The following is a 17,350-nucleotide window of genomic DNA, read 5'->3' on the forward strand; positions in this document are numbered from 1 at the left end:
TAGGCGGCTCTTCATCACTAACACGGCCCCCAAGGCCAAGGCCACGGTGTTAGAAGGTGATAGTAGAGATCAAAGAGAGATGTCCGGTCCAGGGGATCCCGGCGTCACACTTATGCATTAGGCGGGCGACGAGAATCCGAGTATCCCTCCGATATTGACCCGGGTATATTTTCATCAACCTCTTATGGTATGTATGTGCCGATTGATTCGGGTCCTACTGCTGTCATATATTATTCCTGGTGTGGTGATTTTGTTGAGGTGAGAAACTTGAACCAACCCAACAATTTGGGGTGACAATAATTGCTAGTGACCTAATGACAGCAAAAATCATGATTTATAAGTAAGTTGATGGGAGGTGTGTGTCATATAATAATATGTGTACAAATAAATATATAATGGAATCTAGAGTGAGTGTGCGAGCACAATTTATGAGACAAGCTCGTCGGTTATATCCTTTAATGGTAAGTGATTTTATGTTGTTGAGTTGCATGTTATGAGTGTACCGATACATGCCCTATTAAGGCATGGGACGTATTTTATCGAGGAGGCTACGCGAAGGTTCGGGATTGTTATGTTTATAAGATAAATCTTTCTGAAATTTTCCTTTGAATCAAAAAAAAAAAAAAAAAAAAAGGGGGGGGGGGGGGGGGGGGGGGGGGGGACGAGTGATTGAGGGCGATATGTTCCGAAGGACAAAGCGATATTGAGTTAAGGAGAAGGTCCCGGGGAGCGAGGAATAAAGGATTGATTATGAAAAGAGAGGTAAGGAGATGAGTTGAGAAGAAAAGAATGTAGAGAATTGAGTACGAACATAGAAGGGAGAGGAAATATACGATGCATGTGTGTTCAAGAAATAAGTTGTATTATGAGGGAGGGAAAATGTATCTCTTACGAATACCCTCCACTAAGGCAGAACGAGTAAAGTGTAAAAGAGAATAAGTCGGAGGGGGAAGTGCAATTATGAATTACGAGTTGGCTATGCGACGATAAGGCGATGAAGTAAAGCTATTAGCGATGACAAATATGACATGGTTATGGCTGGTTTTGAAAAAAATCAATGTCGAGTGCAACATGAGAGTGAAAAGAGTACGAGGCGATAAAAGGTGTTGGTAGTGCAGGGAACTTAGATCCGTGAAAGCAAATGAAGACAAAATGGTGAGTTAAGGAAGGCGCGATTACGATTGCTACAAGCCGATTATGGGTAAGATGCAGTATAGTAAGAGGTATACGAATTAAGGATTCGCAGGCAAAACTATGGATTTAAAAGTTGGTCAGCCAAAACCCTCAAAAGGGGGGGAGCGAGTGGAGAGAACATAAGTATAGAAATTGAACGATAGACCCTAAGATGTGAAGGATAGGTGAAATCAACGACGATAGTAACGGTGCCAAGGATGCCTACGACCTCACATGTGTATATGCCTATGAGCAACACCGAACCCTCGTGGTCAGGTATGCCATGTAAATGCTATGTATATGGAATCAGTATGAGTACGAATATGCTAAGCAAATGTAATGTATGTGATATGTATAAGATACGAAATACGAGTACAAAGGTGACATAGGTATAGAAATGCTATGTAGATGAATGCAAGCATGAACGAAAATACGATTACGAACATGAATACGTGCACAAATATAGATATATGTGTATGTATAGGTGTGTATGCACACGAATCACTCAAGAACGATTAGGTAACCTGCTAGTATTTATGCATTGCCAATGAAACCAAGTGAGGTATATTTGCAGACCATGTAAGACGTGATATCATTATTGAGCAAGAAAAAAAGGATCAGCGAGATGTAGAATTTCAAGTGAAAGACCGGATATCCTTGAAAGTACCGCCAATAAAGGGCGCTATGAGATTTAGCAAGAAGGGGAAGATAAGTCACCGGTGAATTAGAACTTATGAAATTGTGCGCAAGGTAGGCCAAGGGGCTTACGAATTGAATTTATGGAATACCGTAAGTGATGTCCAAGTGATAGAAGATTAGCTTGTAAAACCATTGCCATATTAGATAGGCGAGTACGGAGGCTTAAAAACAAATAAGTAGCCTCAGCTAAAAAGCTTTGTGAAGAAATAATAATGAAGAAGAGACGACCTGAGTGGCAGAAGGAATCATGAGATCCAAATGCCCGCACAAATTTCAGCCCCTGGAGGAAGTTGTGATGACACATTGAGATCTTGAGGTATGTAAACTTTTCTTTTATGCACATGGGTCGCGTGTGGCCAGGTTATAGTGTTATTGTGTTGAGGCCCTGTGTGGCAATGATATTATGGGTTGTTGTGACAGGATGGTAGTGCCATATTACAGGGGAAACTCTGGCGAAATTTTTCTAAAATCCCCGACGATTTAACATTCGAGGACGAATGTTCCAAAAGGGGGAAGAATGTTACACCTCGGAAATTTTCCCTTAGCATACAGTGAACAGACTCAGGAAAGACATGACGTATACGAGGTTTGGACAAGTAAGAACTAGTATGTGATGATGCTAATTTAGAATTTCAAAGGCATTAGACTTGAGAAAAGAAAGTTGCTAAGAGAAAGCGAGCCATAAGTTAGTGTGTCGATAAGAATTACGAGCGTTGAGTTAATGATGCATTGATGATGCTCAAGGAAGATTTATGAAGTCCCTTAGAATGATATTGAAGTGATTAACAAGTGTTAAGAAGGTTCCATAAGGATCGGAGATCAAACGAGTCGACGAAACAAAACTCGAAGAACTGGGCAAACATACGGCCAGACATACTGGCCGTATGTCCAGCCGTAGATTTGACCCAGAATGTCATCATGCACTGGACCAAATATACGGTCCAACATACGGTCAGTATATTTTATACGGACCGTATGTTGGTCCGTATATTCCCATCGGGACTGAAATGTGTTTTTATATAAGGGATCCTTCCATTTCATTTTCATTCCATCTCCCACTCCTCCACACCTCAAAACCTCTCTAGAAAATTCCATACCCTTCATCTATGAGAAAATAAAAAGAAATCAAGGATCAATAGTTAGACTTGAAGTGAATCAAGTGGAGGAAACCCAACAAAGGTCATCCAAATCAAGAAATCTCAAGGAAGAGAAAATAGGGTTTTGGTGCTAAGGGTGAATCACCAATCAAGGCTTGTTCCTCTAGTGTCTAAGGTGAGTTTTATGACCTTTGCATATTATTTGAAGTGTTTATAAGTTGAAATACATGAATTGTGAAAGAGTGTAGGAAGTGGGTCACAAAAATGAGGATAGTGTCATTATTGAATAATAGTTGAGATGGATCATGAAAATGGGAGTGTCGATGCTATAAATACGTTATAAATGACCTATAGAACATGAAATGAGTATTGGATATGAAAGAATACGACGATGGAATTTTTGTCATAATTATGGAAAATTGAAGTGAAATTATGAAATGCGAATCATGTGAATAAATGACGATTGTTGTTAGTGATATCATGATGGTTATTATGAATGTTGGGAGTTGATATGGAATATGGCAGAAAGTAGTATAAACAAAGGAAATACTGCCCAATTTTCTATAGCCTTAGTAAGTACGGTTCCATGATTATGTAGCTAATGACGATACGAATTCTCTTGAAGGTATAGACGAGTGCTTTAGAGGAGAACGAGCAAGCAATCGAATAGTTAAACGACAAAGGTATGTAAGGTTTCACCTCTCTTTCTAAGGCATGACTCCATGGTATGAATTCTCCTATTTTCCCCATGATTTCTCTACATACATGTATGTGTCGGAAACAATGAGTCCCTATTATGAAGAGCTCACATGAGACGAAATGAGAAGTATGACAAGAATGCGATGATGAGCCGAGTCTAGAGATTCTAAAACTTATGATACGGGATTTCTATCAAGTTAACGACCTTCATATGATCCCTTGCTACTAATCCTGGTTGATGAACCTACCCTATGATGACTAGTCTCTTTCCTTCCAAGGTATGATTCTCCTCCGTCCCCACGAGTCTCCTAAATTCCAAAGAACTAAGGGCCTATGCTATAAATAGCCATACGAGAGAAAGGATGAGAGATATATATTATGAGCATGATAGTAATAATGATGAGCCTATGACTATAGGGGGGGCTATACGTGTATAAGATCATGAAAAGGGAAAAGGCACTAGTATGATAACTGACGATGATAAGTAAGGTCTAAAGAGTCCTAGGATGAAAAACGACAACCACGAAGTCAAGCCCTAAGTATGGTTCCATTAGTGTTCCTTCTCATATACGCTCGCCTTAGAATAGTAATTCCTTCAAGGCGAGGCATAATGATCCTATTACTCCATAACATCATCGGGGTTCCACGACCTTACGTCACCCCGACATGACTATGCACGCTTATGAGCTCCAAGATACGATGTGATGATATATGCATGTATGTGTGTATGTAATGATACTAAACTATGATAGAGTCACGATATGCTTATAGACGTTAATGGTTGCAAATCTATAAAATGTATGACGATGAGTATATGGTGTATATGTATGTATATATGTGCATTGACGACGTTAAATTTAGATAAAGCCATAATATGTCTATGAAATGTGTAGTAACGATAAGCATATGTTATGTATATTGGCAAATGCATGGTATGTTATATGTATGGACTCTGGAATATGCTCAGTTGGAATCAGAGCCGGTGGTGGGGCAAACCCAATGGTGGGGCAAACCCAGTGGTGGGGCAAACCCAATGATGACGTAAAATTCCACATTGGTTTAGGCTAATCCCACATTGGTTTAGGCGAATCCTACATTGGTTTAGGCTAATCCACATCGGTTAATGGCATCTCATGTGACCGGTCATGATGTTACGATGCGCTACGGTATGGTTATGGTTATTATATTATTTACGGATGGGCCGTACGTTCCTCGGCATTCGGTTAACATCAGTTTATATGGTATGATACGATGATGCATATACGATAATGTATGTCCTATGTGATAACGTATGTATGATAAGACAAGGTATGCCACGATAGCTTATATGACATGCTATATGTAAAATACGTGCCACAGGTATTCAGTCGAAGTTTATGTCCTCGTCCGTGCCTTTATTATTTCCCTATTATATTTATTTCATTAGGGCCTTACATACTCGGTACAATATTCGTACCGACGTCCTTTTCTTTGGACGCTCGTGTTCATGCCCACAGACACGGGAGACGGCACGCATCCATAGGGCTTGTCGCGGAAGTTGCAGCCCTCTTATTCCGGAGGTGCTACTTTTGAGATGTTATTTTGTGTATATACATATATTTTGGGCATGACGGGGTCCTGTCCCGTCCAGGTGTCTAGTAATCCAATAGAGGCTCGTAGATGCGTATGTGTGGGTAGTATGGTCCCATAGTCATTATGTAAATGAAAGCCTATGTATATTATTATTTTGATAGCCCAAAGGGCCTACGTGATATAAGTAAATATGCTCGATATGGAAGTCGTTTTTCTATGATTATAAACGATAAGAGAAATGAATAAAGACAGGTTAAGCAATAGAACGAGGGGTGCTCGGTGGTCAGCCTCATGTACCCGTCGCGGCCCGTAGGTCGGGTCGTGACACTTACATACCTCTTCGACTTCTTAACTATTTAGTGTTCACCGTTGAAGCTTGAATAATCTACATTTAGAAGGATTCATACTATGGTTAAGCCTTAATGATACTCTTCCATTCAAACTAGGATAATTCATGTTCTAATGAAAATTGGCGACATTTCCCCTATTTCGTCAACTTCCACTATATCACAAAACAACTCCCAACAACCACAATAATATCCACAATATCATAATCAAGTATTCACATTCGACTTAGCCTTCAAAATTCATCCTATGTTTAACTTATTCATCACCATTATTACCTTCCATAGCAAGATTATATCCATATCATACTAAGAATCATAACTCAAGTTAGCTTACTACTCAAAAACATCATAAAAACTACATTTAGAACTCATCTTCTACTTTCTCCTTCTACCTAAGTTGTTCAACAACTAAACATTCTTGATAACATGTAATAAGTATGAAAACTAACCTTTTTATCTCATAAGAATGAGCTTTGAAGCGAGCTATCAACTTATATGAAAACCCTAGCTTCAATATCCAAAGAATTCTTGGAGTCTAATAACCCTAGCAAGGCTTCTAACACATGGGTATCTTGATTCTTGCCTCTTGATATTTAATCTCCCTTGGATTTTGGCTTGGATTAGTTTATGGAGTTGAAGAGAGGGTTTTTGGAGAGCCTTTGGATCTGATTTGGTGAAATGAAATGTCCAAATGAAGTGGAGTAAATTATATAAAGCGGAACTTAAAATCGTTCAAGTACTCGCGCTCATTTTGACGTCGTCAAAATTTCTATGGACCGTCAAAATGGTCCATAGAACTACCAGCCAAATATGGATCATGACCATTTTACGGCTGGTGGTGCGATTTGATGGGCGCATCTTTTCTGCGGGCGTCAAAATTCCTGCAGAAATTTTCTGCTTAGACAGTCTGTCGTAAAACACCCATAACTTTTTCCTCGGACGTTACATTGACGAATGGTTTATTGCGTTGGAAACTAGACTCGATGACTTCAATTTGGACCAAATAAACACACCAAAACTCCTCATATTCTAGGAGATATGCCTCCCCTAATCTGGACCAAAATCCTGTCCGAAAATTTCGCAAAGTTTTACCAAAGTTCCCACAAACTCCATTCCTTTATTTGTTTGTTCTTAAATCCTTCCATAGCTCATTTCATGGGCTTAAACCCCCCATAACCATAATATGGGAACATGTAATCTCATTTATCCTAAGGTAACTCCCGTTTCCACGATTAGGACAACTAACGCCTAACGAATCTCAACGGACGAAACTACGAGGTGTAACAAATTATTTCTTGAGAATTTACTTAGGGATTATATTACATGGGAATATACCTAGGGATTTAGTTACTGCGATTTTACTTGGGGATTATTTCATAGGGTTTTACTTGAGGATTATATTACCTAAGGAATTACCTGAGGATTTTATTCTTTGTGATTTTATCTAGGGATAATTTCTTGGAGATTTACCGGGGGATTATATTACCTAGGGAATTACCTAGGTTTTGAAAGGAAAAGATTTAAAACAACAATGTAGACATAATTATTCATAACATCATCATATTTAGTTAATTTATTTAGTGTGAAAATCATTTATACCTCCAACTTTGATTTAAAAATCAAATTCCCCTCTCAACTTTGAACAATAGACATTATCCTCCTCATATGTCAATTAATTTGTGTAATGCTAGCTTATTTTATAAAGTATCAACCCTTCTTTTTTTTCTTTTACTTCTTTAAATCCATGATATTTTTCTAAATATATATAATCAAATTTACCTAGAGAAAAAAACAAATATTATTTTCAAGACAAATAAAAAGTGATTGGGTATATATGTTTATGATGTTCTATAATAATGAAACAAATCATCCAAATGAGAAAATTTAATTTTATTAAAAATATTCAAAATTCTAATATCTCTTTAGACACGTGAAAATAACAAATAGTGATAACTTTATAAAAATATTTCAATGCAATTCAAAAAAAACAATTAATAAAAATAAAGGTATATTTTGTAATAAGTTCCTAAAATATTATCTATTATATAAATAAATTTTAAATTATAATTTATAAAATATATCATTTATAAAAATCAAAATTTGTTTATCCATAGAAACAATAGAGAATAAGAGAGAAGTGAAATAGAAATACACACACACATGCACGCACATAAATACAATACATATATACATATTTAAAGTGTGTTATATAAAAATAACAATAATAAAATTAGCATTAGATTTTGTAACATTCATAAAAGGATTATTCTATTTTTAATTCTAATTGATGAACTTAAATAAAAACCTACAATAAGATAAAAAAAATGTTTAAACTATATTCATGGATCTTTTATTCGTGGTTAAAATTGGTGAAATAATTTTACCAATTAATATATACTATTAATTCTTATTAGACAAATTATAATATAAAAAAAAATTAATGTGTTAGTCAAAAGGTTATCGTTTTTTTCCTTATTTGAAATATCTAATTCCCAAAATTATATCCTTATTTTTTTTTTTTTTACTTGAAAGAAAAAAGACACCCAATTTTATTCACTTGGTTATGTCTAACAAAACAAATTCAGTTATGAGTTTTGAAATCCATACTTACCATTTTTTACTAAATTGTGTATTAGCTAGTAATTAAGTATACTTTTAAGTAGAGAAATTATTCATTTATATTTATGATTAACGTGAAGATTAATTGTCTCCTTCAATAGAGAAGAATTATTTTTAACTGGAAAAATATTTTTTTAAGTGGTGTACATCCTAATTGTATATTACTTCATTTTACATAATACATATATTAAAAATGATGTAATTTAAGTATAATTTGTTATGTAAGTTTATTTATTCTTAAATATTATAAGTAAAAGCTAAGTGTTGAGTGATCTTCTAATTTTATTTTGAAACATTCTCTTTGATTAATATTATCGAAGTAATTGGATCTTGTAAATGTGGCTAGAGTAGGTGAAATACTATTAATTCTTATTTAAAGAAATTATAATATAAAAAATTTAATGTGTTAGTCAATGTATAGTTATAAATGTCTCATTATCAATGATTTTCATATTTAATCTAATTTTCAAAATTCCATTCTTGCTTTTTTTCTTGGAAAACACCCATTGTATGAACAATGCACTAGTTGTTGAAGAATGAGATGTAACTTAATTTAGTTGGTTATATTTGAAGAAAAAATCAATTGTAACTTTTGGAATCCATGCTTAATTATTGAGTAATTAAGTATAACTTTTGAGTAGAGAAATATTCATTTATATTTATTATTAACGTGAATTTTAATTGTCTCCTTCAATAGATAGATCTACTTTAAGAAAATAATATTTTTTTAAAGGTATCTAATGTTTTATTCAAGGTATAGTTATAAACATTATCAAATTATTTCTTATTGAAAATATCTAATTCCCAAAATTATATTCTTGTTTTTCTTTTAAAGAAAAAAACACACATTGTATGAACAGTCTATTAATCATTGAAGAACTGGGCATAATTTTATTCACTTGGTTATATTTAAAGAAATATATAGAAAGATAGAAATTAGAATTTTTGATCTATACTTACAATTCTTGAAACAAAATAAAATAGAGAAAATAAATATCTTAGATATTGATTTCTTGAAGGGTATTAAAGATTTATTGAAGGGGAATTGGGAGATGGCATTGTACCACATCGAATGTTTAAGCATAAAAATTTCCCCTTATAAGGCTTCCGCCGAAAGGTAGGGGGAGTTTCTTTGTCTTCAACGAATTAAAATTAAATTAGGCAACCAAATATCCTCTTAGGGGGTGTAATCGATTAGTTAGAGCAGGGTTGCTGCGGGGCACTGTGTAACGTAGGTATGTTTGGGTGTTTGTCTCTGTTCTCTAGCAGATTAGTATTGGTAAACAAAAAAAAAAACATTAAAATATGTAAAAATTAAATTACAAACAAAAATGTTGTAGACAAGAAAATGCATTTAATATAGAGAAAAACAAGACAAAATAGAATGGAAAATTATTATAGACAAGAAATAAACTAAATAAAAAAAATTAGAATAATTACAATGATTAATGTTTCTTCTGCAATTCTCATGCGGAATTATTTGCAAAAAAAGTCACAAGAAAATTCCTTTATTTCACGAATTTTTACCAAAAATTACTTGTGAATTTTTAGTATTTCATGCGAAAAAATCCGTAGGTAATTTACATGCGGAGTTAAAATCCCAAGTAAGTTACCTGGGGAACTTTAAATCCGCAAGTAATAATTACCCACGAGCTTTTTTCCAACGGATTTTTATAGGCAGGAAAATCCGCAAGAAACTTCTTTACCTGTAGATTTTGCTTCAAAAACCCCAAGAAAATCCCCATGTAATTCTAGTTTTTCTAGTAGTGAATAATATTTGAATTGGATATTGGGTACTACCTCGTGTACTGATTTTAATAAAAAAGTATTTTTAAGATCTCTTTTTTGGCATATATATTATCCAATTTTTAGAATCCATGCCATGCTGCGGAAAAATAATACACTAAATAGGCATCACTTAAATGCTAAAACTCATCATAATAAATTTAAAAAAATCAGCTATTAAGTCCTATCATTAAATTTACATGAAAGTTAAATATTCATAACATTCCAGTGGAGTAGCAAAATTCACCATTATCGCGAGAAATTCACAAAAAAAGAATCACATAAATGTACAAATTCATATGTTTCGCACATATTAATCATCTCTTGTGTGCGAATATTTTCTTGTGACAAGAAAATGCATTTAATATAGAGAAAAACAAGACAAAATAGAATGGAAAATTATTATAGACAAGAATAAACTAAATAAAAAAAATTAGAATAATTACAATGATTAATGTTTCTTCTGCAATTCTCATGCGGAATTATTTGCAAAAAAAGTCACAAGAAAATTCCTTTATTTCACGAATTTTTACCAAAAATTACTTGTGAATTTTTAGTATTTCATGCGAAAAAATCCGTAGGTAATTTACATGCGGAGTTAAAATCCCCAAGTAAGTTACCTGGGGAACTTTAAATCCGCAAGTAATAATTACCCACGAGCTTTTTTCCAACGGATTTTTATAGGCAGGAAAATCCGCAAGAAACTTCTTTACCTGTAGATTTTGCTTCAAAAACCCCAAGAAAATCCCCATGTAATTCTAGTTTTTCTAGTAGTGAATAATATTTGAATTGGATATTGGGTACTACCTCGTGTACTGATTTTAATAAAAAAGTATTTTTAAGATCTCTTTTTTGGCATATATATTATCCAATTTTTTGAATCCATGCCATGCTGCGGAAAAATAATACACTAAATAGGCATCACTTAAATGCTAAAACTCATCATAATAAATTTAAAAAAATCAGCTATTAAGTCCTATCATTAAATTTACATGAAAGTTAAATATTCATAACATTCCAGTGGAGTAGCAAAATTCACCATTATCGCGAGAAATTCACAAAAAAACAATCACATAAATGTACAAATTCATATGTTTCGCACACATTAATCATCTCTTTTCCTAAATGTCCTGACTAATTTATGGACCTTAGAATTTGATATTTGGCACAAATATCTATGTTTTGCGTCGTCTCTCCTCGGTTTCTTAGTACTTTAATCGTACCTTTTGCACTAAATTTGGTATAATCGGTCTTATGTTGCGGTATATATGCTTTTAGGTTGCACAATGAAAATTGGATGAATACCGAGCATTTCGACGTGATTTGGAAGAAGAGTTGAACAGAAGAACTGGACAGATTCACGGTACCCACGCATGGCAGGGGTGCCGCATGTCAATCAATGTGCAGTTAAGGACGATGCCTTCCGCGATACCCATGCTTGGCGGAGGTGCCGCACGTATATCATTCTGTAGCCAAGGAAGATGCCTTCCATGGCACCCACGCTTTGCGGAGGTGCCGCACGTCATCAGTCCGTACACAGTTTTCCCGGTTCGACCGGGTTTAGGTCTACTTATTTTAGTTTTAACCCTAGACTATAAATAGACGTTTTATTAGTTATAAATGACGTGCTAGATTATTCTAAGACTTGTAAGCCGTCATCTCTGCTTTCTCTCTCTAAGTTTATTTTATTTTCTTCTTTTCAACCCTAGTTTCTTCATGAATTCTTGTTTTTCATCTAGAATCATGAGTAGCTAAACTTTTTAATTCTAGGGTTGTGGCGAAAGACATGATAGTTGGTTTGGCGACAATTATTATCTATTAAATTTTCATATTTTGGGTTTCTTATTTATTCTTGATCTTAATTGTTTGATTATCTGGCCAATAGTTGAACACTATTTGTGGCGTGTGAAGTGAACTAGGGATTGAGAATTTGCATGCATAATAAGAATAAATAGGGCTTGTTCGATATAATCGTTTCACTAATGAGGATAGGAATATACCCTTTAGCCTTGCTTAGTTGAATACGGAGAATTAAATGTGTTCTTATCACCTCTGACGACCATAGGGATATAGGCGTTATAGTAGCATCTACAGGCTTGTGAGCAACTCGAAAGATACTCATAAAGTTATAATTAACCCGTCAACTAGTAACCCAGGAAATAAGATAGGAAGAATTGTCAAAAGATCAACTGGACTGTCGAAAGCCATGACCCTGGAACTCTCCATCATCTGATAAGCCTTACAATCTTTGTCGAAATATTCTCAGTCACAAAAACACCCATCATCAGTTGTTTACTTTCAGTTTTAGTTAGTCAAAACAAAACCATATTTCTTTTACTTCCTTGAATAGTTTCATTCGAATTTAAATTAGTTTAACAATAGAATCTAAGTCTCTGTGGGATCGATATCTGGACTTAAAAGTTCTATATTACTTGTACGATCACGTATACTTGCGTGTGCGTTTGGGAGCAACACGTTTTTGGCGCCGTTGCCGGGGACTTAGAATTTACTGTTTTTCTAATTTGAGTTTGTTTTTCTATTCAAGTCTTTACTATTTTCGTTGGTCTACTTGTGTCACTTCAGATTTCTCTGGTTTATGCCAAGCACTAGAAGTTCAGGAAAACCGTTAGTTGATTTTGATCCCGAAATCGAAAGAACTTTACACAGACAGAGAAAAATAGCTGAGAAAGCAGCAAGACTTGCTCTTGAAGCGGCAGAAAGGGAAAGAAACAGAAACGGGGATGAACAGGGTGTGAGAGATGCTACGAAGGCACAAGAACAACATATTCTTTTGTCCAGTTATGTCATACCTAATCTGGCAACTATTGCTAAGGCTATTGTCAGGCCTGACATTACTAGAAATTTTGAGTTGAAAGAAGGAACAGTGTGGCTGGTGCAGCATACGTGCCAGTATATGGGTAAGTCTAGTGAAGACCCGCATAAGCACTTGATGCAATTTGTGGATTTGAGCGAGAATTTTCAATATAGAGATGTTCCCGATGATTATGTAAAACTGTCTTTATTTCCATTCTCACTGATTGGTGAAGCGAGGGAATGGTTGACAAATCTGCCTGCGGGTTCTATCACTTCTTGAGAGGTATTATCGAATAAATTTATCGACAGGTTTTTTTCACCGAAGAAAATAAAGGAGCTGTGATGGAGAATTGCTAACTTCACTCAGAGAGACTCTGAATCTCTGACACACGCTTGGGAAAGGTATAAGGGCTATTTGTGAGATTCCCACATCACATGCAGCTGAAGGAGATCATTAGAAACTATTTTGTAGAAGGCCTTAAGCATGAATCAAAGGCCTTGTTGAATGATTCAGCTCAATGGCAGATCTTAAACAAAACATATGAGGAGATGGAAGCTCTCCTTGAGTTGATGTCCGAAGGTGCTTATGAGTATCAAGAGACGAGTCGGAGGTTACCACAGAAAACTGCTGGGGTTCTTTAAGTAGATGATGTTGCAGCTATTCGGGCTGATATAACTACTCTTACTAAGGTAACGTTGAGGGCATTTTCTCAAGCTCAGCAGGTCCAACCAGTTGAACATATTCAGCAAGCAGCGTGTGTAAGTTGTGGTGAGCCCTATGATTATTCTAATTGCCTATTAAATCCAGAATCCGTCTATTATGTGGGGCAGCAGAACCGTGGTGTCGAAAATCGTGGGAGCTATTACGGAAACAATGACAATCCTCCATTCAGGAAGCAGGACTTCCACAAGCCGAACAACTATCAGCAACCCCAGGCTCAGCCATCTAGCAATTTGGAAGAGATGATGAAGCAACTCATAGCTCAATAGCAGAATCAAAAAGTGCAAAATGAGATGCAAAAATCTATTCATGATCTCGAATGTCAGTTTCGGCAGATGGAGATGGCTTAGAATATCAGACCACAGGGTGCTCTTCCGAGCGATACTGAGACAAACCCAAAGGATTGTAAAGCAGTCACCTTGAGGAATGGCAAAGAACTTAAAGAAGTGCCACCAAAGAACAAAAAAAAGTTTGATGTTGAACTCATTCCTGCTCAAAGAACTGAAGTTGAAAAGAGCTCTGAGAAGATTGTAAAACAACCCGAAAGTGTGGTACCTAGACCACTTCCAACGTTTGCACAACGTTTTCAAAAACAGAAAGTAGAAGCAGCCTGTAAGAAGTTTCTTGACTTATTGAAATAGGTACATATCAACATTCCTTTGGTAGAGATCTTGCAAGAAGTTCCAAAATATGCTAAGTATATCAAAGATGTGGTTGCGAACAAAAGGCGTTGGACAGAGTTTGAGACTGTTGCACTTACTGAGGAGTGCAGTTCTAGAGTGAGGAGTAAAATTCCTCCAAAGTTGAAAGATCCGGGTAGCTTCACGATTTCGATTACTATTGGCAACATTGAAGTTGGGCTAGCATTGTGTGACTTGGGTGCTAGTATTAATCTGATGCCTACTTCTGTGTTCTGAACATTGGGCTTGGGTGAGCCTAGGCCAACGACTATTACTTTGCAGCTAGCTGATCGATCTCTTGCTTATCCTGACGGTATTATCAAGGTTGTTCTTGTGAAGGTAGGCCCATTTATTCTGCCGGTTGATTTTGTTATACTTGATTATGAGGCAGATAAAAGTGTTCCTCTCATCATGGGAAGAGGATTCTTAGCTACTGTTGACGCAGTGTTTTGAGTTAGAGATAGGAAGATGTCCATGACAGTTGATGGACAAGAGGCGACCCTTGATGTGTTTAAATCTACCAACCTTCCTATCACGCCCCGAACCATGGCCTACGAAAAACACGGCACTCAGTGCCTTACTGCATGTGACCGAGCGAACCACATGGCTTTCTGAATCATCACGAGGCATAAAATGAGCGGAACATAACTTAAACGTGATGATTCTAAACATGGGATATCATAATATTTAATAAAGATACTTGTATAAAACGCGAATGCGAGAATATCATAAACTGAGCCAAAGGTGGCTACACAACTCTGAGTATCTGCCATAATTGACTGACTGGTCTATGAAACCTCTATCATGAATCTGAACTGTAAAACATACTTGATGGGACAAGGCCCCCAGCATACCTTAACTTGCTAAACATGACATGGAAATAAATAAGGATAACACCTCGAATAAGATAGGGCTTACCAATAAGCTGATACGAGCAAATCCTACTAAGCAGATGCATCGTCCTGTAAATCCGTACCTGTATCGTGAAATGCAAGACCCCGGGTAATGGAAAAGGGACATCAACTCATTAAATATACTGGTATGTAAAATAACTGAATGAAATAAACATGGCACATGAAATAACATGATGAGAGCTGAAACTGAAACTGGAACCTGGTCATGAACATGAATATATATATATATATATATATATTCATGAGTAGAAAACATTTTAAGTGGGGAGAGCATAAATATAACCGACAACATGAATCACCACGGGGGTACGTGGAGTCTGGTACCTGACCCGACCAGCAGAGCTCTCATACTTTGCCAGGAGTATAAGATATAAACATGGCATGAAAGGCTTCAATCAATCAAACATAATGGAATCGTCCTAAACGTGGGCGGAGCGATCCTTATCCTATGGTGGCTAATGTATTTTCGGGCTATTTAAGCCTTCTCAGTAATCTGTGCAACTCCCAAAAACATGAACATGAAAATAGGTGGCATCTGTGCCCATGGTTTATCATAAAACATGACTTGCATTATACATGGATATAGTTACATCATATAATTACATGAAAATGTGTAAACATGTAGAGTGTTTCATGAAAATAAACATAGTAATTAATAACTTGCATGTAAGAGCCCATGGAATACAAAGTATGGATTTTCATGGATGATAGACAGATTTTCAATAACCAAAAGGGACTATTAAGAACACAATAACAAAGTAATCATACAAACATAGTATATAATAGTACATGTACTTAGGGTTATCATAAATATGGCTAAAACCCTCATTTTGGTGTTACTTGTATAAGCATGGAAGAACGTGGCGTGGGGAAGAACAAGGATATTCCCACACGTGGATAGAAACCCTACATACTTGGTAATGCTCCAATCTTGTAGTAAAGGTCGAAACTTGAAGAGGAACTCCTAAAGCCTTAGTCTTGAATCCCTTTACTTGGGTTTTCTTGAAAAGCCCTATGTTAAGAATGTTGAATTTCTACTTAATAATCATGAACGTATGTTGGAATTGACTTGGAATGCATGGAATAGGCTTACCTTGGTGTTTTGGATTGCTGGGAGGAGAAAACCTTCATTCTAGGGCTTAGAGAATGTGAAAAGTGGAAAAAGAACTGAACATGACGTATTTATACTTAACTGAGTCGGAAAATTATATGATGAACTTATACGGTCCGTATAAACTGACCGTATTTAACAATGATTAAAATTCCAGAAATTGGGATTTCCCAGAAGAGTTTTACGGACTGAAAGTACCGTCCGTATATTATTATACGATCACCAAGTACGGTCCGTATAACTTTATACGGTCCGTATTAAAGCATTTTAAAACTTTGGCAGAAACTAGAATTTTTCACCTACCAAATACGATCTCAAAGTACGGGGCTGTATAATAATATACTGTCCGTATAAATGGTCGTGAAAATGGAATTTTGCTGAACTGCAGCAAATTAAATTCCAACACTTCCCGTCTGATATTCTAACTCCCAAATCATGAATCGCAGCCTAGTTTAAAGGTACGAGGTGGTACACTTCCAGCCCACTATGAGGAGTTGAAGATGATTACAGTTGTGGAGCCCGAGCTCAATTATGCAGAGCTAGATCACTTTCTAGTTTCGCAAGACCCATTGGAGACAGCTTTGGTGTATGGAGAAGACTTAATTGATGATGAACAAGTCGAGGAGTGTCTCAACATTCTTGACACTTCATGTGCTTATTTGCGAGCAAACACACCGTTTGAGGTGTTAGACAGACCAGAGTCGTGGAAAAAGTCGAAACTATCTATTGAAGAGGCTCCACTTCTTGTTTTAAAGCCATTACCTTCTCATCTTTGCTATGCCTTCTTGGGTAGTGGAAACACATTACCTGTGATCCTCTCTGCTTATTTGATTGATGTGCAGATTGAATGTGTATTGCGAGTACTAAGAGATTGAATCCGAGCCCTTGGGTGGACGATAGTTGATATTCGAGCTATTAGCCACTCATTTTGCATGCATAAAATATTATTGGAGGAAGACAGCAAGCCGAGTGTTGAGTGCCAGAGACGACTGAACCTGATCATGAAGGAGGTGGTGAAGAAAGAGGTAATCAAGTGGCTTGACAGGTGCACTATCTATCCCATCTTTAACAGCAAATGGGTAAGTCCTGTACAATGTGTCCTGAAGAAAGGGGGCATGA

At 36.1% G+C, this 17,350-nt stretch overlaps 1 protein-coding gene across 1 annotated transcript; it reads left to right on the forward strand.

The window, feature by feature from the left end:
• Positions 1-13,240: 13,240 nt before the first annotated feature.
• Positions 13,241-14,659, forward strand: LOC132061300 (uncharacterized). Its single transcript, XM_059454142.1, has 5 exons — positions 13,241-13,385; positions 13,464-13,776; positions 13,885-14,077; positions 14,168-14,434; positions 14,489-14,659. Exons 1-5 carry the CDS (start codon positions 13,241-13,243, stop codon positions 14,657-14,659), a joined length of 1,089 nt encoding a protein of 362 aa, XP_059310125.1.
• The last annotated feature ends 2,691 nt before the right edge of the window (positions 14,660-17,350 follow it).

Source organism: Lycium ferocissimum, chromosome 6 (assembly GCF_029784015.1).
Source record: "Lycium ferocissimum isolate CSIRO_LF1 chromosome 6, AGI_CSIRO_Lferr_CH_V1, whole genome shotgun sequence".
Lineage (NCBI taxonomy): Eukaryota > Viridiplantae > Streptophyta > Magnoliopsida > Solanales > Solanaceae > Lycium > Lycium ferocissimum.

What these genes read in the sequence shown, in the direction of transcription:
- LOC132061300 (XM_059454142.1), top strand. Translation starts at nt 13,241, where the DNA reads ATGCAGCTGAAGGAGATCATTAGAAACTATTTTGTAGAAGGCCTTAAG. An exon ending in CCTTGAGTTGATGTCCGAAG is followed by an intron (nt 13,386 to 13,463) that starts GTGCTTATGAGT and finishes ATGATGTTGCAG; the next exon opens with CTATTCGGGCTGATATAACT. An exon ending in TTAATCTGATGCCTACTTCT is followed by an intron (nt 14,435 to 14,488) that starts GTGTTCTGAACA and finishes ATTACTTTGCAG; the next exon opens with CTAGCTGATCGATCTCTTGC.